The sequence below is a fragment of the Geotrypetes seraphini genome, chromosome 9 (assembly GCF_902459505.1).
Source record: "Geotrypetes seraphini chromosome 9, aGeoSer1.1, whole genome shotgun sequence".
Taxonomy (NCBI): Eukaryota; Metazoa; Chordata; class Amphibia; order Gymnophiona; family Dermophiidae; genus Geotrypetes; species Geotrypetes seraphini.
In genome coordinates this window covers 178,467,237-178,491,060 of record NC_047092.1, presented here as the reverse complement: position 1 = coordinate 178,491,060, position 23,824 = coordinate 178,467,237, and the positions used below count along the sequence as shown (strand labels likewise).

Genomic DNA, 23,824 nt, shown 5'->3' with positions numbered 1-23,824 from the left:
TTGCTTACGTTCAAATCAATAATGTCTCAAACCCCAGCTTTTATTTTTAGAGTTCTAATTCCTTATATAACTACAAGAACACTTAGATCTCAGGATCAACATCTATTGGCTATTCCTTCATTGAAAGTTATTAACACTAGACGGCTTACTATTTTTTCAGTGACCGCCCCACAATCTTGGAATAATCTTCCTATTTATATAAGAGAAGAAAAGAACTTAGTTAATTTCAAGACTAAGCTTAAAAGTTTCTTTTTCAATGATGCTTTTAGTTAATAAATAACTTTATAATCCTTCTTAACCTTTTATTTTCTTATTTGTGCTTTTATTCCCTCCCTATTGTTGTAATCCTGAAATATAAAATTTGATACAGAATGTAACCCTTTAAATATAGTTTTCCTAATGTTTCATGATTGTAAGTTTTTGTAATTATGTAATTTTATTTGTCTATGTAATAACTACCCCAAGTTTTTATTCACTCGTTATTGTTTGTATATCGCCTAGAATGTAGAATAGGCGATTAATCAAATTACATAATAAACTTGATAAACTTGATAAACTTGATGTTCTGTGCTAATTGGTTAGCGCAACTACTTTGCTGCACATTAACTGATTGCGAAGGATGTGCTTCTTTTTTTATTTATATATTTAAACATTTATATCCCGCATATCCATATTCTAGTTGACAAGCAAACATGCATTTCATCATCCACCATCTGCAGTCGTTCTCTTTATTTTGATTTAATTTCTGTCAGAGCTAAAAATCCAAGTTTGCAAAGACAAGAAGATCCAAATGGTAACAAAGCCTCCATTGCTTTGTTGCTCGTTAGGATAACTACTGCTTAAAAAAGTAAAATTACAGGCAGTTTTCAAGGACCAATCGCATCACAGAATGATGCTGGTCTGGGTGGTGGTATCCTTACGCACACAGCCGCTCATAACATTGACAGATTCCGGATGGCCACTAGGAATATTTCGGGGCTCAAGGGTCTCTCGTATGAGGAGAGACTGAACAAACTGCAGCTCTACACTCTGGAGCACAGGTGTCGAAGTCGGTCCTCGAGGGCCGCAATCCAGTCGGGTTTTCAGAATTTCCCCAATGAATATGCATTGAAAGCAGTGCATGCACATAGATCTCATGCATATTCATTGGGGAAATCTTGAAAACCCGACTGGATTGCGGCCCTCGAGGACCGACTTCGACACCCCTGCGAGGAACGCAGGGAGAGGGGAGACATGATTGAAACGTTTAAATACATCACGGGTCGTGTCAAGGTAGAAGATGACATCTTTCTACTCAGGGGACCCTCGGCCACAAGAGGGCATCCGCTCAAACTCAGAGGAGGGAAATTTAGGGGTGACATTAGGAAGTATTTCTTCACGGAAAGAGTGGTAGGGCACTGGAATAAGCTTCCGGAGCAGGTGGCCAAGGCCAACAGCGTGCTTGACTTTAAGAATAAATGGGACATCTACGTGGGATCCCTACAGAGGCCTAGTAAGACACTCAGACTTGATAGGGCGGGTCAGTAGAGTGGGCAGACTTGGTGGACTATAGCCCTTTTCTGCCGTCACCTTTCTATGTTTCTATTCTTGCGTAAGTGACGTACATGTCATCTATTCCAGTATATACTTATGAAGGGAAATTTTTTTAAAAAATAAAGTCAAGTGCAGTCTGGAATCTCTTTAGGGCACACAGTTTGAGAGACACTGCAGTAGACAGAGCAATCTGAATGGGCTAAATATTTTTGCAAGACAGCAAAATAGTCCCACAAATGGTTTCCATGGGAACAGGAAAGGTGCACAAATTGACATGGCAATGTTCCATCTGCTAAAAGCAGTCTGTGATTTGCAATGAACAATGTTAAATAAACCCTTCCCTGTCACATGAAATCCAGATCTCACTCTTGGTTCTTGGCAATTGATCAGATAGGTTGTTCCAGTTTCAAATAAAATTATGTGCAGTTGGCATTTATTTATGAACAGAAGCTGTCATGAATTCTGACAGCATATTAATATACTGTAGTGCAAATTTTATTATGGAAGAAATGTTATGTATTGCATTTGAGTGACTCCTCAGAGCCCTCCAGTTAAAAAAAAATCATCAAAACTACAACAATATAGAGTTTAGATTTTGTAGGCTTTCACTGCATTCATGTGGCTCCCTTGTATAGAGGGAAAGCATGAAAAAAAAATGACAGAACTGGGGGATAATATTAGATCTGTGGCTACCTACTGTCCATTTCTATGGAAAGGCTGAAATGTATGTCATCCATCCAGTAATATTTATCTGCCAGCCTTCTCCAAATAACAAGCAGGACAGTTGTGTGAGATAGTTTTTTGGGGGTGAAGGAGTTGCAGAGGGTTATTTTTGGGTGGGTTCATCACTGGACGAGCCTAGGGCAGACACACACAGAGCTAGATGCACTAAAGTCAGCCATCGTCGCTAGACCAGTTTTGACTGCTTTGGCGATGATCTCATTTGCCGACCTGATGCACAAATCAGCTCACCATGTGCTTTTACTCCTCAATCGCCCATTTTCCGATCTGGCCATGCGAATTAGCTGTTTAATATTAAAACGCCATGCAAACCAGCCCCAGTGATTGATACACTAACATTGCCTGGCGATGCACATAAAAATGCGATGGGTTTTAGCAATCCAAAAAAAGCGACTGGTCTGTCTTACCAATAGTTCAGTCCTTTTTTTATTGAGCATAGTTGCATTGTGTGTGTGTGTGTTATAATAATAATAGCAGTTTATATACCGCAAGACCGTGAAGTTCTATGCGGTTTACAATGATTAGAAAGATGCTACAGATTGAGTGGAACTTATGTAGCTGGAGATTAGTGGCTGACAGTTGTTATGGGAGAGATTGTGCAGATCAGCTATCTAGGTATTTCAAGAATAGGTATGTTTTTAGGTGTTTCCTAAATTCACCATAGTTATTTGGGTGCGTAATTAGTTTTTCCAGGTCTTTGCCCCATAATGCCGATTGATAAGAGATGAGGTGTTGATGGTGTTTTTTAAATTTACATCTCATAAAAATAAAAAGCCCCCCCCCCTTACAAAAACAGCCTTCCCTGACATCTACCCGACAAATAACACTGGGGACTGACCCCCCCCCTCCCCCAGGCCAGTGAAAATTGGCAGGAGGAATTTGATCTAAATCTTATTGCAAACTGCATAGATTCCTTGCAGAAAATTGCGGTATATAAGACACTGCATTGTGTTGTATCTCTTCCTCTCAATTTCAGGAAACAGACTGCAGAATTCTACCCAGCACTGGTCCTACTTCCCAACTACAGGAGTTGCCATCGTAGCCTATCTCCAGACCATATAAATCTGCTTAGCATTGGTTGCACTTTCCAATTCCGGGATTGTTTTGCAATGTCCTCTTAGTATTCTGACTATGAGGTCATTGATGCAGTGATCTGAGTCTGAAAAATGCTGATGCAGAGAGGTGTCACCTTGGTCTGTCTTGGGGACAATTTCTTCAAACTGATTAGTTTTATTACATACCATGACAGTAATTTATTTATTCAATTTTCTATACTGTTCTCCCAGGGGAGCTCAGAACGGTTTTACAGGAATTTATTCAGGCACTCAAGCATTTTTCTCTCTGTCTGTCCTGGCAGGCTCAAAATCTATGTAATGTACCTGGGAGCAATAGGGGGATTAAGTGACTTGCTCAGAGTCACAAAGAGCAGTGTGGGATTGAACTCACAACCTCGGGGTGCTGAGACTATAGCTTTAACCACTGCGCAACAAAAAAAAAAAGAAATCCAACCGAATCTGCAGGAAAACCACCGAAACAGGAAAACCAAACAAAAACTGCAGACAATGTACACGATGCAGGCAATAATTTATTGTACCAAATTTAAAATGCAGTGATATGAAAAACCTATTTACCAACCAAAAAACCCGCTTTAACCGCTGCGCCACACTCTTCCCCTCACTCTTAAGCCAGGGTATGTGGTGTATGATCTCAGTCTCTCTAACTTATTGCTAATACACATAGCGCTTGCATCATAGCCAAAGCAGCTTCTGTCTAGAATTCATAAGATGTGATATGGATAGGCAACCTATCCAGGTGAGCTGGGAAACTCTTTTTAATCAAGCCTGTGATGCACAAAATGATGGGAAATATTTCTGCCAGATTTTTGGTCTCAGACTGCGTCTCTTGGCACTGGAGGATCTTCCCTCTCTCCATGATTCACAGAGTAATTGCTTGAAACAGGCACCTTTATGATCAATGCTGTTTGGCTGATTTTTTTCTTTTTCCACTCTGTCCGGCTTCCTTGCTTGTTATCAGTCAGGATGGGGCTGTCTCAATTTATCACAACCTCTTCAATTTTCCACAATTCTCTTAGGGTCAGGGTCCCAATGCATTTCTTTACAGTGATGTAATGTTTACAAATTTTGTCTCGGGGACAATTTCTCCAAATACTGTGACAGGAATGAACTTCACTCCTAAGCCTGTAGTGCTTGTATGAGTTGATTCTTGTCTTTAGCATCTGATCTATCTCTCCTTCACATTTTCTGTATTTAATAATACAGTGGTACCTTGCTTTGCAAGCATAATTCGTTCCAGAAGCATGCTTACAATCCAAAGCACTTGTATATCAAAGCTTATTTCCCCATAGGAAATAATGGAAACCCAGATGATTCGTCCCACAACCCAAAAACTAATGTACAGAATAAAATAACCCAAAAACTAATGTACCTGAATAAAATAAAAAGGAGAAAGACGCTGAGCCGCCAGACGAGGAGGAAGAGGAAAAGAATCGCAGCCTGGGTGGCTCCCCAGTACTGCTGCTCCTGTCTCAGCAGCCACCGTTGCTTCTGGAGCTGGGCTTGGTACTGCTGCAGAAGCAGGCGTGAAACTGTATGGAGCAGAAGCGGTGAATCCGCAGACGGTATTCGTCATGCTTTCCCAGGCTCCGCAGCGTCCCAGTGCACACCCTGCAGGAACATAAACACCACTGGACCTGTGTACATGCGCCATCCACTTAAACACCACCAGCACTGGCCGAACCTGTACACACGCGCTGATCCCGCTCCAAACTAAACCTTAAGTGTATATACTGCATCATCTCCACGGATGTTGTGGAGCTCAGCACGGTTTACAAGAACTTAAAATATAGGAAGAGAAGGAAAAAAAAAGGTTTACATGAACTTATATATAGAAGAGAAGAGTAAGGGGGGATAGAATTACATTTTAGTGAAAAGCCAGGTTTTCAATTGCTTGCGGAATAATTGGAGGGAGCCCAGGTTCCGCAGCGGGGTAGTAAGGTCGTTCCAAAGACCTGTGATTCTGAAGAGTACAAAGTACAGGAGTTCTAACCAGGCGCCAGAGCTGCACTCCATCCTCCCCTTGAGATATAACAAGACCAAGAACCAGCTGGGACTTACACTCATCTGACTGCTTTATTTCTCCTCTTACCATACATAAAATTTACAGTTTACACAATTTACAGTTAGCTATTAGACAGAATACTTCCCAAACAACTTTCAAATCACAATTTTCCACAATTCCCCTTTGAACTGTGATAGGCTAATTTTTGGATGAGATCAATCTCTAACACTCTGTGACATACTAAGGGGAGTGTGTGTGTGTGGGGGGGGGGGGCGGTCCACCCCAAGCACGGTCTTCCTAAGGGCATGGCACACCCTCCTCCCCTCTGCCCCTTCCCTCAATTAGTAACGAGCACATTAAAGACAATTCTCTTGGTGAATCGATGATAGTGTTGCATTTCTAATTTAGGTTTTACATATTCCCAGCCTCGAACTGTATACTCAAAAAGACAATAAGTGAGCATTGATCCTACATCCTCCGACAGCTCATCTGGATCCTTTATGGCCCACAGATCTCAAATAAACTCTTCTGTTGCTAAGCAACAGCTGTCACCCCCTCCAAAGTCTGATTTGTGTGAAGGCCACAGGCCTTTATTAGACTAGTCTGCTCTGTGCTGCTTTGCATTTCAACCTCTACATCTTATCATTTTGATCGAACACTTTATAATTGTTCTAGGTGTAACATTTGGTCACTGAAATAGCACTTGCAACTTGGAAGAGTGACTCCAGGGCTGCGGTTGCAAGTTGCGTGCTTAGGGATAATACGGCTGCCAAACCACACGGATGCTGTGACTTGGCCTAGAGACCGGTGCTATTTTTAAGGCTTGCAATGATCAGATCAATCATTTCTTTGCTATGTCTCGGTATTATTTCAGGAATAATGGGTTCTGAGGGGGCATTTAATATGAGTGACCTCTGATAAAGTTCTCAGCCCATCCATGAAAAGAATGATGTGGAGCCATGAAACTTACACAAGTTATTCCACACTTTTCTTGTTATCCAGTGATATGAAATGAAAAAGTGTGTGGTGCAGTGGTTAAAGCTACAGCCTCAGCACCCTGGGGTTGCGAGTTCAAGCCCACGCTGCTCCTTGTGACCCTGGGCAAGTCACTTAATCCCCTCATTGCCCCAGGTGCATTAGATAGATTGTAAGCCCACCGGGACAGACAAGGAAAATGCTTGAGTATCTGAATAAATTCATGTAAACTGTTCTGGGCTCCCCTGAATAAATCGTTTGAAAAGTTTCAGCCTCTGATAACCAGGGCTGGTATTGTGACATCAAATGCCTCATTCCACCAATAAGAGCCGACCTCATCAGTGATGTCACAATGGCTTCTTTGTCCTACACTTGTCTCACTTTTACTATATTTTGATTTTTAGAGTAGTGCAGTGGTTAAAGCTACAGCCTCAGCACCCTGAGGTGGTGGGTTCAAACCCACGCTGCTCCTTGTGACCCTGGGCAAGTCACTTAATCCCCCCATTGCCCCAGGTACATTAGATAGATTGTAAGCCCACCGGGACAGACAGGGAAAAATGCTGGAGTACTTGAATAAATTAATGTAAACCATTCTGAGCTCCCCTGGGAGAACGGTATCGAAAATTGAATAAATCAATCAATCATAAGAACATAAGAATTGGCACTGTTGGGTCAGACCAGTGGTCCATCGTGTCCAGCAGTCCGCTCACGCGGTGGCCCTTGGTCAAAGACCATCGCCCTAACTGAAACCTGGCTTTTCGCTAAAATGTAATTCTATCCCCCCTTACTCTTCTCTTCTATATATAAGTTCATGTAAACCTTTTTTTTCCTTCTCTTCCAGTATTTTAAGTTCTTGTAAACCGTGCCGAGCTCCACATCCGTGGAGATGATGCGGTATATAAACTTAAGGTTTAGTTTAGTTTAGACTAGCCCTACCTACGTACGTTCTGGTTCAGCAGGAACTTGTCTAACTTTGTCTTGAATCCCTGGAGGGTGTTTTCCCCTATAACAGCCTCCAGAAGAGCGTTCCAGTTTTCTACCACTCTCTGGGTGAAGAAGAACTTTCTTACGTTCATACGGAATCTATCCCCTTTCAACTTTAGAGAGTGTCCTCTCATTCTCCCTACCTTGGAGAGGGTGAACAACCTGTCCTTATCTACTAAGTCTATTCCCTTCAGTACCTTGAATGATAACCCCTTTCAAGAGGAGAATTAGAGCGCTTTCTTTCACTTTGGGGCCATCAGAACCCTTACTAGAATCATTCTGTTCTTAGTTAGGCTGAGAACTTTACAGCAGCCCCTCGTATTCTTGGTTTGACCCTTGCTTCAGTACATGTGATGAAAATGCTTTGCTGTTGGTTTCTACAAGTTTAAAAATGGTGCTGTTTGAATAATAGTGAATGTTATCACCTTGCAGGAATGTAGCTTAGGAGACTGTGTTTTATGTAACAATTTCAAGGAGACAGTTGGGGGTGAGACAGAAAGTTAATTGTTGTTGCAAAAAACAAGATTTCAAGGTTTCTTGCTTAACTAAGCCTCATTCACAAACGCTCCCTACATTAAAAATATGTATTTATCTTTGCAACGGACTTAGGAATGGAAGAAGAGCAGGGCGTATCCAGTTTGGTTTTCAGGATATTCCTAATAAGTACGACGCATAGGGTGGAGGCACATGCAAATCTGTCTCATGAATATTCATCCTCCCCAAAAATTGGCGATCAGAAGAGTCAGTTATGACTCGACTCCTCCACCCACCTCCTCCCGGTCACTTTAGAATGAATACTTCTGGGGCAGGCCTGCTTGTTGATGTTGCGTGGCAAGTGCCCGAAGATTTAAAGTTACAGCGACCAAGGAAGTTAGTAGGCAGGGGAATTGTGCCACAGAATCCTGCTGGGGCTAGGGCGGAGCTTTTGGGCCAATGGCTCAGAACATCTAGGGAAACAGTGGAATAGTAAAGGGGGGTGAGGGGGTGGTCCACCCCGGGCCCCTCCCCTTTCCATTCCCACCTCTTCCTATGTCTCCCTATCACGTGTGCGTCCTCTTCCCCATACCTCTAGTTGAAGTTGTTCGTGGCAGTCAACAGCGTGCTTTTCGCAACCCCATCAGCTCTCCTGCTGACATCGTTTCCAGGTGCCGCGCATAAGAAGTGACGTCAGAGGGAGAGCCGACAGGGTCGCGAGGCGCATCTTGTTGACCGCCATGAGCAACAATTTGAACTAGAGGAACAGGGAAAGGAGGGGGAGTAATGTGCGTCAGGCAGGATCGGGGGAGGGGCAGCAACTCCCCAGGCGCCTCTTACCCTCGCTACACCACTGTTGGGAAAGGTTTGATTATTATTGCAAGACGTCCAAGTCTAAGCCTGTCTAGAACCCACTTCCAAAATGCGCTCCTTTAGTCTTGGAAGCACAGCGGGTAAAACACCTCACAAGATGTCAAGATGGTTTCAAAAATCGGCACTTGGACGTCCTGGCGATTAGGACATCCAAGTGCTGATTTATGCCATTTTCTGGACATCTTAAAGTTTTGAAAATGCCCCTAACACTCTACAAACTACTCCCTACTAATTGCCCTTCGCTCAAAAGTAGTCCCTACATGCTACAGAGAGGGCCAACTTTGTACATGCTTTATGGCCACGTGTTGGGCTTGGAATCCTATGAAATGTGCTCAACTAGGTTTTTTTGTTGGGTGTTTTTTTTTGGGGGGGAGTGGGGGTAAATTTATTTAATAATTCAAAATTACACACAAGCGATAACATGCCACATAAGCAAAACACTTTCAAAAATTATAATAAGGAGAACTTCATAACTGATGAAGCTTGAAGAATGGTCTGAAATTTGGCAGCTATAATAGCACATGCAGCGCTGTACAGAGTCACAAAGAAGATGGTCCCTGCTCCAAAGAGCTTACAATCTAAACAGCCAAGACAGACAAACAGGATGTCATGGATACAGTTAAGGGGAACGCTTAATCTGCTGGCTGGGTTGGTTGGCAGAGGGGAGTCCAGGAAAATCAAGCCATTGTGACATCACTGATGAGGTTGGCTCTTATTGGTGGAATGAGGCATTATGACATCACAAGCTCAGCTCTGCTTCCCAAAGACTGAAACTCTTCACACTACTACTATGAATTATTTCTATAGGACATGCAGCACTGTACAGAGTCTCAAAGAAGACGGTCCCTGCTCCAAAGAGCTTACAATCTAAACAGCCAAGACAGACAAACAGGGTGTCATGGATACAGTTAAGGGGAAGGGTTAATCTGCTGGCTGGGTTGGAGGGCAGAGGGGAGTAGATGCCAGATGCCACTATTACTACTACTTATCATTTCTATCTCCAAGACACAGCTTGTTGGACATTCTGGAAGGTGTTACTGTTTCTATTCTTTTTTCTTTTTTAACTCAATTTTCTAGGGAGATAATATTAAAAATTCTGTGATGATATAATTTAATTCACAGCTCTAAATATATATATATTTAATTAAATAATTGTGTAAAGTGCTCAGACCCTTGAACCAAAATTGCTTCGTGAAATCACTAAACTATGGTTGCCGTTGGGACCATCATTGCCTTTACAGTCTCATTACCGCCCATTTATTTTGCAATTCCTTTATCTCCCTTTTTTACATTTTTAGCCATTTGTTCTTCCGCCTGTGCCTTCGCCAAACGTATCTCTCTTGGCTTCTTTCAGTTTCACCCTGTAGTCCTTTCTACTCTCCTCTTCTTGGGTTTTTTTATATTTCATGAACGCCAACTCTTTCGCCTTTATTTTCTCAGCCACTAGGTTGGAGAACCATATCGGCTTCCTTTTTCTCTTGTTTTTATTGATTTTCTTCACATAAAGGTCCGTAGCCATTTTTATCGCTCCTTTCAGCTTAGACCACTGTCTTTCCACTTCTCTTATGTCCTCCCATCCTAACAGCTCTTTCTTCAGGTACTTTCCCATTGCATTAAAGTCCGTACGTTTGAAGTCTAGGACTTTAAGTATCGTGCGGCCGCTCTCCACTTTAGCCATTATATCAAACCAAACCGTTTGATGATCGCTACTACCCAGGTGAGCACCCACTCGAACATTAGAGATACTCTCTCCATTTGTGAGGACCAGATCCAATATCGCTTTTTCCCTTGTGGGTTCCGTCACCATTTGTCTGAACAGAGCCTCTTGAAAGGCATCCACAATCTCCCTACTTCTTTCCGATTCCGCAGACGGAACATTCCAGTCCGCATCCGGCAGGTTGAAATCTCCCAACAGCAGAACCTCCTCTTTCCTTCCAAACTTTTGGATATCCACAATCAGATCCTTATCAATTTGCTGCGATTGAGTCGGAGGTCTGTAGACTACACCCACGTAGATAGAAGTTCCATCTTCTCTTTTCAGAGCAATCCATATCGCTTCTTCCTCTCCCCAGGTCCCTTGCATTTCGGTCGCTTGGATATTGATCTTTACATAGAGAGCTACTCCTCCACCTTTATGACCATCTCTGTCCTTCCTAAAAAGATTATATCCCGGTATGTTTGCATCCCATCCATGTGATTCACTGAACCATGTCTCTGTGATAGCAACAATATCTAGATCTGCCTCTAATATCAGGGCTTGCAGATCATGAACTTTGTTGCTTAGACTGCGAGCATTTGTAGTCATCGCTTTCCAGCTATTTTTCAGCGATAATCTCCTTTTTCGTATGGATTTTTGTGTCGTTTCACTTTCCGTTGCAATACTAAGAAATGAGTTGCTGATATTGCTTATGTTGCAGCCTTTACTACTATCACATCTTTTCTTTTGCCGGGGGTGGTCTCTATAATTGTCCTTCGTACATACACCACCCCCACCTTCTAGTTTAAATGCCTAGAAAAATATTGTCAAATTTCTCTGCAAGGTTTCTTTTTCCTGCTGTAGTAATATGTAGCCCATCAGTGCAATAAGCTTCTTGTCCTTCCATGTATTTCCCCATCCTCCTATGTACCTGAAGCCTTCTTGATGATCTCTTAGCATACAATGAAAGCAGTGCATGCAAATAGATCTCATGCATAGTCAGGGGAAATCCTGAAAACCCGACTGGATTGGGGCCCTTGAGGAGGGACTTTGACACCCCTGCCACAGACTGATACACTTCCCGTAGACAAACATTTGATGTTTACTCTTTAAAAATAAGCTAACTTGGGAATTAAAAGTGCTTATTGCAAACAAAGAGACACACGAGCAGGTCTTTTGCATCATAATCCTTGGTAGAGAGCCAGACGAGACAGTCGGATGGAGGCAGCTTTTGTCCTGCCCACCCTCTGATCTGGGCTTCAGCTCCAGGATTTCCTTGCAGCCGTGATGAACACCACCCCGAGCACCCTGGGGGCAGGTAGCAGCAGCTCTTGGGCCAGGCTTTAGATGGAAGCGCTGAAATAAGCCCGAGCCAGAAACCGGTCTGGGGCTGCTCGGGAGGGATTAGCCGCCCCGTTTTCGGTGCTCCTGGGAGATGCTGCTTTGGTTAAAGGAGGAGGAAATGTCACACCAGGAGCTCAACCAGCGGCTGGCTTCAGTAATTACCCATGTCGGTAAGAAAAGCCTGTTTCGTGCATGTGTCGTTTGCAGTCTGGGGGGTGTTTCGTTAATCGTTAAGCTCTGGATGCCACTGAGCACCTGCTGACTTTGTCCCCTATCATGTGGCATGGCAAAACCCATCTTTGGGGGGGGGGAATGTCTGACCTCCCGAAATTTAATAGAGCTTGCAAACAACGGTCGTGATTTACAGAAGCTTATGTGGACTAGATTTGCTAAATTACCCTTAAAAATGTCGTTTTGCTTATAAGCATACAAACCTAATAACATTATAACAACCATCAGTGCTAACATACATTTTAATAAACATACAGGTGATGCTTGATCGATTTTGGAAATGTAAATATTAATTTCCTATAAGTGCATCTCCTCTGGCTCTGTTCATTTCGTTTGCCCTTAGGCAGAATAGACATCCTGGCTTAAGCCTTAGGCTTCAGGTTCACAAGTGCAGCTTTGCCTTTCCCCCTAGCATCAAGAAACAAAAATAGACTGACTGCAAAGCCACCTCTTAAGGAGAGCCAGCTCAGAGGATGCAAAGAGCGGTTTTGCTTTTGTCCTGGCCATTCCAGCTCCGGGATTTCCCTGCAGCTGGTGATAGGCACCACACCCGAGTCCCCTGGAGGCAGGTATCAGCTCTCTGCCTCCGTCCTAAGACGGGTAGCTAGGACTGGAGCACCAGGTGGGAAAATTAAGACAGGCCCCTATAACATCATTTTGTCTGAAGTGGGGGGGGGGGGAGTTTCAATATTCCAACAACCAAATCCAACAAAACATCCATTCCAGAGCTATATAGAAAACCTGGCTGGCTGTGCCAGTAAAGCATCCCTAATGCCCATGACTCGAATATCAGGCAGCATCTTAGCATACCAATACAGATCCCTTCAAATAAATAAATACTAGCAGAATACCTCACTTCTATCTATCTATCAAATCGGATATATCTGTGTGTGTATGTTCCAGCATAACTCTGAAACGCATGGACAGATTTCAACCAAACTTGGTATACATATAGGGCTCCTTTTACAAAGGTGCATTAGGGCCTTAACTCACGGAATAGCGCTTGTTAAAATGCCGCGCACGCTAGCTGCTACCGCCTCCTCTTGAGAAAGCGGTAGTTTTTTTGATAGCACGCACAATAGCGTGTGTTAAAAACATTAGTGCATCTTTGTAAAAGGAGCCCATAGTGATATATATGCCAAGTTAGGTTGAAATCTGTCCATGCGTTTCAGAGTTATGCTGGAACAAACACAGATACATCCAATTTTATATATATGTATATATATATATATATATATATATATATGGGCTCACTGAGATGAATATTGACGCTCCCGATGCCGTTTAAGTCCAAGTTCAGCCCCATACAGAGGGCCATTCTTGCTGCTAAAAATGAAGATGTCCACGAAAAAAAAACCAATCCAATGCGTCCCGTTTTACCAGGCGTAATCACTGAATACAAGTTCAAGTTCAAGTTTATTAAGTATTTGATTAATCGCTTACTCAAATATCTAAGCGATGAACAAATCATTCAATTTACAGATAATACAGGGGTTATAAAAGACAGATGGACACTGAACAAAACATATTAAATTAACGACTAACAGAATAAACAGAAAAGGAAAACAAAGGGAAAGGCAGGGTAATGAAATACAATAATAATGATAGAAAGAAGGACGATTATGGTAAAAAACAATAGGAGTGAAATAAAATAAGTCTATCGATACCGGAAGATTCGGATAAATAAATATCCAGGCAACGCCGGGTGATCCGCTAGTACAAAGTAAGGGAGGGCAAACTAGAAATAGGAAGGAATCCCAAGAAGTCCTGCCCTACTCCTCCCCCCCATAGACCCTCCCCAGGCGTAGCTTTTAAAAGCCCTGGTGGTCTAGTTGCCTCTTTGGGAAAGGAGCATCCTGAGTTGCTGTCTTGTCTTCTCTGGCTACAATGTGAAAATGGAACCAAAAAAAAAAAGAAAATTATATTTAAACCCCCCCCCCCAGAAACCTTTCCCTCTGAAATGAAACAGAACTCGCACCTCTCTGCTAGAGATCCCTTCTTGGGCGCCAGGACTTAAGGGAGACCCAGGGATTCTGTCCCCATGAGCAGGAAGAAGTTCATTTGGGCACTAAGGGCTCCTTTTAGTAAGCTGCGTTAGGGCATTAACGCGCGCGCTAGACCTTAACGCCAGCATTGAGCTGGCGTTAGTTCTAGCCGCGTAGCGCACGGTAATATCTTGCGTGCGCTAAAAACGCTAGCGCACCTTAGTAAAAAGAGCCCTAAAGTAAAAACACTCGGAATCATTTTGGATCAAAACCGTTCTTTTCACGAGCAAATCAGCTCGGTAGTCAGTAAATGTTTCTATAAGTTAAAACTCATTCGTTCCCTTGCTTCACTACTCGATCCTCCCTCACGAAATATTCTCATCCACTCCCTAATCATTTCCAACATCGATTGTAATACCCTCTACCAAGGTATAAATCAAAAAGAGATTTACATTGAAGCTTTGGAAACATTTATAACTTTATAATACCTGGTAATATGTGTCATCTTCCATTCAAAAGGGGGGTGTTAAATTGGGGGGTGTAGGGGGTAGGATGAAATAGGTTATATTGAAATGTATTTTGAAGGAATGATAAATTTCATTTTATATTATACTTTTATTAATTACTTCAATACAATGTGAATAGGAGGGAAAAAAGGGAGGGAGAGGGGGAAGGGAGGTGGGGTAAGTAGGGGGGTTGATTTGGGTCATATGGAAATATATTTTGAAGGCATGATAGAAATATGTATGTAAATATTATAATTGTGGATCTATTTGAAATGAAATATATTATATTTAATTGTTTCCTTCAATAAAATGTTATAAATTAAGGGCTCTTTTTACTAAGCCGTGCTAGCGGGGTTAATGCACGTAATTTTTCATCACGCGCTAACCCCCATGCTGGCCAAACACTACCTCCTGCTCAAGAGGAGGCGGTAGCGGTTATCGCGTCCCGCTAAATCTTAAAAAAAAAAAAAAAAAGATGCAGATTACAAATCTTATGAAACACTGCCATTAAACTTATCTACCGCGCAAAAAAATTCAACCATGCCACGCAGTTTTTAACGTGATGCCCACTGGCTTCCAATCCCACAACGCATCACATTCAAGATCCTACTTCATGTGACTCATCACATTTGCTTAGTCATGTAATGTAATGTAATTTATTTCTTATATACCGCTACATCCGTTAGGTTCTAAGCGGTTTACAGAAAATATACATTAAGATTAGAAATAAGAAAGGTACTTGAAAAATTCCCTTACTGTCCCGAAGGCTCACAATCTAACTAAAGTACCTGGAGGGTAATAGAGAAGTGAAAAGTAGAGTTAGAGGAAAAATAAAAATAAAATAAACATTTTAACAAGACAGCATTGATCTAAATACTTTGGAAGGTAGAAGAGAGGAGAGAAAGGAATAGTCAGCTCATATTTGTTTTAAAAGTAACTGTTTCAGGGCATTCTTTAGCTTGGAGAAGGAAATATGGCTTCTGGGCATAGAACAGTGGTTCCCAACCCTGTCCTGGAGGAACACCAGGCCAATTGGGTTTTCAGGCTAGCCCTAATGAATATGCATGAAGCAAATCTGCATGCCTATCACTTCCATCATATGCAAATCTCTCTCATGCATATTCATTAGGGCTAGCCTGAAAACCCGATTGGCCTGGTGTTCCTCCAGGACAGGGTTGGGAATCACTGGCATAGAATACATTACATTAGGGATTTCTGTTCCACCATTACCTTGCGATTCAAGGTGGATTACAAATGAATTGTCGGGACATTAGAAGTATTTAGGGAGTAGTTTGTACATTTCTTTGAGTTGCCAAGGATTACATCTGAATTGTCATGATATTAGAACAGTGGTTCCCAACCCTGTCCCGGAGGACCACCAGGCCAATCGGGTTTTCAGGCTAGCCCTAATGAATATGCATGAGAGAGATTTGCATATAATGGAACTGACAGGTATGCAAATCTCTCATGCATATTCATTAGGGATATCTTGAAAACCTGACTGGCTGTGGGTCCCCCAGGACAGGTTTGGGAACCACTGGATCAGAAGTACATATGGAGTAGTTGCAAGTGATGCTTGGGACAATTCTGATTGTGTTAGTTCGGTTTTAGGTGTTTTTTGAATAGAAGTCTCTATGGCATGCAGAATTTTAAACCATGACCACTCACACTAGGTCAAGGGTAGGCAATTCCGGTCCTCGAGAGCCGGAGCCAGGCCAGGTTTTCAGGATCTCCACCATGAATATGTACGAGATAGATTTGCATGCACTGCCTCCTTGAGATGCAAATCTATCTCATGCATATTTATTGTGGAGATCCTGAAAACCTGGCCTGGCTCCGGCTCTTGAGGACCGGAATTGCTTACCCCTGCACGAGGTCAATTCTTGGCTAAGAAAGCGTGCTTAAGTGCGCCATGCGACGTGCGTAATATATAGTGTTCCATAAATTACCTGTGTAAATTGGTGCCATGCTCATGCCCCATCCATGTTACACTAAGGCTGCCAACTGGATCTAGATTCGCAGGATTGATCCAGTCCTGGGTTTACCCCAGTGCATTGCTGGGACTTGTAGTCTTGCTTTTCATAGGGAATGCAGAGGATTTTACCCAATTTCACCTTAATAGTTCTCCATGGACCTTTTTTTTTTTTAGGAATGTAATCCAAAATGTAATGTCTAAACATATAGCAGGAGGGGCCTTAGGCGCCTGGACCAATCAGGCCCTAGGATCCTGTGGGTTGGGCAGTGGAGGAGTGGGTCCACCTCATTTGGATGGAGGCAGCCCTGCTGGCTGGCTGGTGCGAGTTGCCTTCTGGCCAAATTGGAGGTAAGGCCAAGAAGGGGTTCCGGGGTGGGGCTTTTGTTGGGGGGGTCCAGCAGGAGGGGTTGGGTACCTTCCTGCCAGTGATCTTAGGGGGGGTCCAGCAGGAGAGTTTGGGTACCCTCATGCCGGTGATCTTAGGTGGTCCATTCGGGGGTCCAGCAGGAAGAGTTAGGCACCCTTCTGCTGGCGATTGGGGGTGGATGGGTTCTGTTGGCAGGAAGGGTTGAGCACCTTCCTGCCGGTGATTGCGGGTTTTGTCGGCAGGAGGGGTTGGGATTGCCACGATCGTTGGGGGTGGGAGGGTGGGGAGGGGAGACTGGCGGCTGTAGCTGCGTCCGCTATGCCTGGGGAGCTTTTTTTTTTTTTTAGAAAAAGTGCTTCCTGATTGGCTGATTAGACAGCTGTAGGATGCCTAAAGCTGCCTACAATTGGGAGCACTTTGCAGAATCAGGGCCACAATGTGCAGGGTGTTTGGATTCTAGAGCAAAATTTACTACAAAAAAAGGTTCGTATTCCAAAACGTTCGAGTACTGGGGCATTCGGATTCCAAAGTAACACTGTATTTGTGGGATGCTGTAAGAAACCTATCAGTCATGTAAATGGAAGTGATACCATACACAACTTTATAACAAAGACAGCCCAATTTAAGCAATACACGAGCCTCCACTGGCAGCCAATGCAACTCACGGTAAAATGGATTCACATGATCATATTTCTTTAGGCCATAAATCAGTTTAACACCTGTATTCTGAATTAGTCTAAGCCTAGCCATCTCTTTCTTGGTACATGTGAAATAGACTGAGTTCCCTGCCTTTAAACTTTTAGTCCAGGTGCTATTGTTGAGCCTTCTCGACTATTGTAACATAAAGTATGATTTTATAGTACACAATTTCCGCAGTGTGTAATAACCCTTTTGTACAACAGTATCTACTTGCTTTTTCATAGTCAGGTGTTGATCTATGATGACTCCCAATATTTTAATTGTTGGATTAATTGTATAGAGAGTTGTATCTATAATGATTGAAGGTTCATGTATAATTCTAGGTGGAGATGCAACAAAAAATTTAGTCTTATCATGACTTAATTTGAATTTAAATTCCTGCATCCAAGATTCCATCAATTTCAATATCGACTCGATCGTCTGAGTAATTTGGGATAAAGTAGTGTTACATGGAATGATAATCATGATGTTATCAGCGTAACCAACAGTCTGGAGCCTAGTTTGTTCCAATGAAACCCCAGAGATGATAAATAAACATTAAATAATGTTGGAGAAAGTGAGGAACCCTGAGGGACCCCACAAGGGTTTTTCCAAGCTACAGAAAGCTGGTTGTTAGACTTAACCTGGTAAAAAATCTTGATTCCAAGAACCCTTTAAACCATGACAGAACATTACTTTGCAACTCTAGAGCATCCAGGCAGGCCAGTAACTTGGTGTGATCCACTAAATCAAAGGCACTACTCAGATCAAACTGGAGAACCAATGCACAAAGATTATACATCGTTCTTGTCTGACACCATTTTGATTTACAACTTCTTGCTGGAACATAGCCCTCTGGTTCTTCAATATCATAGTTATGCGTTATTTCGCAATGGATTGTCCAATTTTATAAACCTTACCATAAAATTAGAGGGGAATAGCAAAATGTCTTCAGAGATTAAATCACAACCCCTCCTATGTTGCCCACTAACCAAAGCACTTCAAAGAATTAATGATACATTAAAACAAATTAGTCTTTCATGAAAGAAGTGTGGAGTATAATTATCTTGATCATAGCATATTACACTGAGAATTAAATAACAAGTTCAAAAGAAGGCGGCAAAACCATACCACAGCCACAGACAACGTAGTACAAAAAAAAAAGAAAGAAAAATTGAAGAAATAAACAGGATTCTCAGAAATCCAAGGTACAACTTCATTAACTTACTCCTAGATTGTCATAGATCTCCCCCAACAAATAATAAAATAAAAGTGCAAATATGGTTTTAGCCATATTAAAATGTCCTTCTTATTCTGTTGGGAAAAGCATAGCTGGTTTTGGACAATTTCCTGGAGGAAAAGGACTCTTAGCACCCAAAAGCAGGAATGGAAGGATACAAGTGGAGGTGACTAGAATCTCACAGCTGTGTCCTCATGAAGCGCGTATCTTTAAAGCAAAGGGGAGCTTGTGAAGGATGTTTGTCAGGTGATCATAATTGTAGAGTTAATTATCAAAGTTAATTTAGGGGGAGTGCAAACCTAATCCCCTCACACCAGCCCTGAACGGAGCTCTGCTTTTGATCATGTTTCTTGGTTCTCTCTGGTTCTGACATTGCATTAGTCATCCAAACTGTTAAAAAAAATTCAGTATAAATACTCAAGAAAGCGGGACATTGTGATGCAGAGTTGCAACATTTTTTTCTTAGTTCTTGTAAAGTAATTAGGTGCTATAATTAATTATAACAGGGCAAATCATGTAGGAAAGTAGAAAAAAATTACACCTGATCATATAATCCCTCTTACACTGTGATTGGCCTAAGCCGCAATTCTGGTCCTCGAGAGCCGGAGCCAGGTCAGGTTTTCAGGATATCCACAATAAATATGCATGAGATAGATTTGCACCGCAAGGAGGCAGTACATGCAAATCCATCTCATACATATTCATTGTGGATATCCTGAAAACCTGACCTGGCTCCGGCTCTCGAGGACCGGAATTGCCTACCCCTGGCCTAAGGTGTTATTTATGCTGAAAAGCAAAGCAACAAATAGTTCATTTGATGTTTGTGGTTCTCATAAAAGGATTATCCTCTTTTGACATATTTAGTAATGACCTAAGATTGCCGCAAGAATGAATTAATTTTCTAATTAAATTCAATGCATGTGGCTCTTTACCATGTGGTTTTCCTATCAGATTTTACAGGTTTGTGTATTGAATAGTCAATCTTCCTTCCTCTAGGTATGAGAAAAGTTGCCATGGTTACTAGCTAAAGGGTGAACGGAGAAGAGAAGGCGAGGGAGAAAGAGGAAAAATGAAAGGGGGAGAGATTGGGTTTCAGACAAAAGGAGAGAGAAGTGGATTGTGAGAGGAGAGAGAAAAAGGATAAAGGGGGAGAGGGAAACCAAAATGGAGAATATGTATATCTGTGTATATGTATGAGAGAGAGAGAAAGAAAGAATGAGGAAGATAAACAGTGTAATCCTATGGGGGAAAGGGATAACTGAAAAATTTGTCATAGCCACCAGCAGGCTACAAAATATAATGTGACCCGAGACAATAACTAAACCGTCACCACAATCCTAGAGATCAGTCCTTATTTTTGTCCGTTCTGTGTGTTGCAAATTTTTATCTTATAAATTAATAAGAAAACCTAGTGGAAACGTCAATACATGTAACAAAAATGCAGAGCCCAATTAATAGAAACATATGGCCTCTTTTACAAAGCCGCACTAACGGCCCCGAAGCCCATAGAAATTTAAAGGGCTTCGGGGTTGTTGCCGCACGGCTTTGTAAAAGGCCAAATGGCCCATCCAGTCTGCCCCTCCGCAGCATCCATTATCTCTTCATCTCTCTAAGAGATTCCAAGTGCCTATCCCAGGCTTTCTGGAATTCAGACAGTCTCTATCTCCACCACCTCTTCTGGGAGACTTTTCCATGCATCTTCCACCCTTTCCTCAGATTACTCCGGAGCCTATCACCTCTTAACTTCATCCTAAGCCCTCTCATTCCAGAGCTTCCTTTCAAATCAAAGAGACTCGACTCAAGCGTATTTATCCCACATAGGTATTTAATTGTCTCCATCATCTCCCTCCTTTCCTCCAAAGTATACAGATTGAGATCTTTAAGTCTGTCCCCATACGCCTTATCACAAAGACCATGCACCATTTTAGTAACCTTCCTCTGGACCGATTCCATCCTTTATATATCTTTTTGAAGGTGTGGCCTCCAGAGTTATACACAATATTCTAAATGAGATCTCACCAAAGTCTTATACAGGGGCATCAGTACCTCCTTTTTCCTACTGACTATACCTCTTCCTATGTACCCTAGCATCCTTTTAGCTTTTGCCATCACCTTTTAAACCTGTTTGGCCACCTTAAGATCATCAAATGCAATCCCACCCAAGTCCCGCTCTTCTGTCATGCACATAAGTTCTTCACCCCCTAAATGGTACCATTCCTTCGGGTTTTTGCCGCCCAAATGCATGAGCTTGCATTTCTTAGCATTAAATCCAATGAACAATGTGTAATCATAGATTCACCAACAGGACAACAAACATGCAAATGATCACAGGTGATTTAATGAACAGGTCGAGATACGTTTGGCTGTAAAGCTGGCTGAAAAAGTATTACTTTCTAAAAGGTAGATAATTTCATTCAATAGAGAACTCCATAATTTAGGAGCTGCTATTGAGAAAGCCTTGCTATATGCTCCCACTAACTTAATGAAGAAATTAAAAAAAAAACGAAACCGGGAAGAAACCCAAACAGTAGAAAAAAAGATCTTCCCCGACCCTAACACAGGGGTGAGAGGAAGAGACAGCTAAAACCAACAAACTACAAAAATTGCGTGGAAAAAATTATTAAATAATGATGGTGTGTGGGGAGCCCTCAGTCAACACAGCTCACAATGGGGACAGAAACCCCTAATGTGCCCGCTGTCACATGCATACACCCACAGGGGTGTTACCTGTGTTACATCCCTGGGCTCACCCGTAAGTGATAAAGCGTGTACCTAGTGCACAAGCCAACATGCTAATGGTGCAAAATAATAACAATCGATCAACGTAACCAAGAAAAATGGTTGGAGCTGTCTCAGCCTCTCATCCGAGGGTGCAGAAGCGGCCAAAATCATATGCATCATATGCAGCAAGCAGTTTAAAAGTACTTAGCTTCTCCGTAGTCAGAAATGGGAGGGAGCACAAAGGCTTGTCCACTTAGATCCGACGGAACTCCGTTTCGGGGGTACAAAAAGCCCCCTTCCTCAGGAACCAGCTGATAAATACTGTGCTCAAAATCGCTTGAACGCCCGCCTGAGTGGAACAGTTGAAAATGGCGCCATTGTGAGCTGTGTTGACTGAGGGCTCCCCATACACCATCATTATTTAATAATAATTTTTTCCACGCAATTATAGTAGTTTGTCGGTTTCAGCTGTCTCTTCCTCTCACCCCCGTGTTAGGGTCAGAGAAGATCTTTTTTTCTCCCACTAACTTAACTGCATGTCGAAGAGTCAGTTAGTAGACGGGCAGCCAGAAATGGCTCATTTTGTGTCATTTCCCATGGGTACACTGACAATTGCACCCATAATCCTCAACTAAACCTTACCATAACACTAGATACCAAGTGAATATTTTAAGTGGGGGGTGGGGGGGGGTTCTTTGTAACCCTCAAAAAGACAAAACAGTATCTGCTGTATGGAGCGCAATTGACAGCGGCCATTCAGTGCACTCATTGGACGGGGTCGATTGTCCTGTGCGCATTTGTCGGACCACGTTTCCATGTCTATTTATAATAATAATAATAATAATAATTTATTCTTGTATACCGCCACACCCAAAAAGTTCTAGGCGGTTCACATCCATTAATTAAGATCCGTGCTGACACACGGATTTACAATATTTTGACAGAGTTACAGCAGTAAAGAAAGGGAGCGTGGGAGCGATAAACAGAGTTTTATCAAAAGTACAAGCAGCAATAAAGGAAGGTAAAGGAAAGATAGGAGAGAGATAATGTAGGGGGAGGGGGGGAGCAAAGGGAGCCAGGGGAGAGTGGGAGAGGGGGGTAGATTTTTTTAGATTTTTTTTTTTTTTTTTTTTTTTTGCCATTTAAGAACATAAGAAGTTGCCCCCGCTGAGTCAGACCAGAGGTCCATCTTGCTCAGCGGTCCGCTCCCGCGGCGGCCCATCAGGCCTAGTGCCTGAACAGTGGTCCCTGATTAATTTTGTAACTTACCTCTAATCCCATCCCTATAATCTACCTCTACTCTTATCTGTACCCCTCAATCCCTTTGTCTTCCAAGTACCTATCCAAAGCTTCTTTGAACCCCTGTAGCGTGCTCCTGTTTATCACAGCCTCAGGTTCAAACCCCACACTGCTCCTTGTGACCCTGGGCAAGTCGCTTAATCCCCAGGTACATTAGATAGATTGTAAGCCCGCTGGGACAGACAGGGGAAAATGTTTTGAGCACCTGAATAAATTCATGTAAATCTTTCTGAGCTCCCCTGGGAGAACAGTATGAAAAGTTTCTGGTAACCAGAGCTGATACTGTGATGTCACAATGCCTCATTCCTCCAATAAGAGCCAACCTCATCAGTGATGTCACAATGGCTTGATTGTCCTTTACTTGGCTCACTTCTAATAGATTTTGATTTCTAGAGTGGTGCAGTGGTTAAAGCTACAGCCTCAGCACCCTTGAGGTTGTGGGTTCAAACCCCCGCTGCTCCTTGTGACCCTGGGCAAGTCACTTAATCCCCCCATTGCCCCAGGTACATTAGACGGATTGTGATACAGGGAAAATGCTTGAAGTACCTGAATGTAAACCCCCGGGTACATTAGACAGATTGTGAGCCCACCAGGACAGATGAGGAAAATGCTTGAAGTACACTTCTCCCTCCGTATTCGCGGGAGATGCGGGCAGAACATGGCTGTGAATACCAAAAAACCGCAAATAACTTTTTGCATGTTATTCGCGGTTTTTTGGTATAATAGACCTGAAAAAGATAATAAACCATGAATAACCCGACCTGCGATTTGCTCCGTACAACGCCGGGAGCAGCGAACCGCCGGAAGGGCCGAGTGCCCGTACTAGGCTCTATCTTTCCACAGTGAGCTCCTAATGCTCAAACCACGTCTCCACTCCTGCGCTCTTCTCAACCCTTCTCAAGGCCCGCCGGACTTTATTACAAGGAAATCACCCTGCAGGCCGCACACATGCAGCAGGAACGGCACCGAAAAAAGGGATCCTGTCTCTCTCTGATAGAGCCAATAGCCTCCTCCGCAGTCTGTGCCCTCGTGGCAGAGTGGCGTTCCCAATGCTCAAGCCACGCCTCCGCTCCCGTTCTCCTCTCGCCCCTTGCGGGACTCACCAGATTCCATCGGCGGGGGGG

General features: G+C 42.8%; 1 protein-coding gene across 1 annotated transcript in view; it reads left to right on the top strand.

Annotated features, from left to right (window-relative positions):
- The first annotated feature begins 11,785 nt into the window (after positions 1-11,785).
- MCF2L2 (MCF.2 cell line derived transforming sequence-like 2) overlaps positions 11,786-23,824 on the top strand; it is a 306,030-nt gene continuing 293,991 nt past the window's right edge. The window contains exon 1 of the mRNA XM_033957587.1: positions 11,786-11,868. Within this exon, the coding sequence (XP_033813478.1) occupies positions 11,790-11,868 (79 nt within the window). The 5' untranslated portion in view covers positions 11,786-11,789. The remainder of the gene's footprint in view (positions 11,869-23,824) is intronic.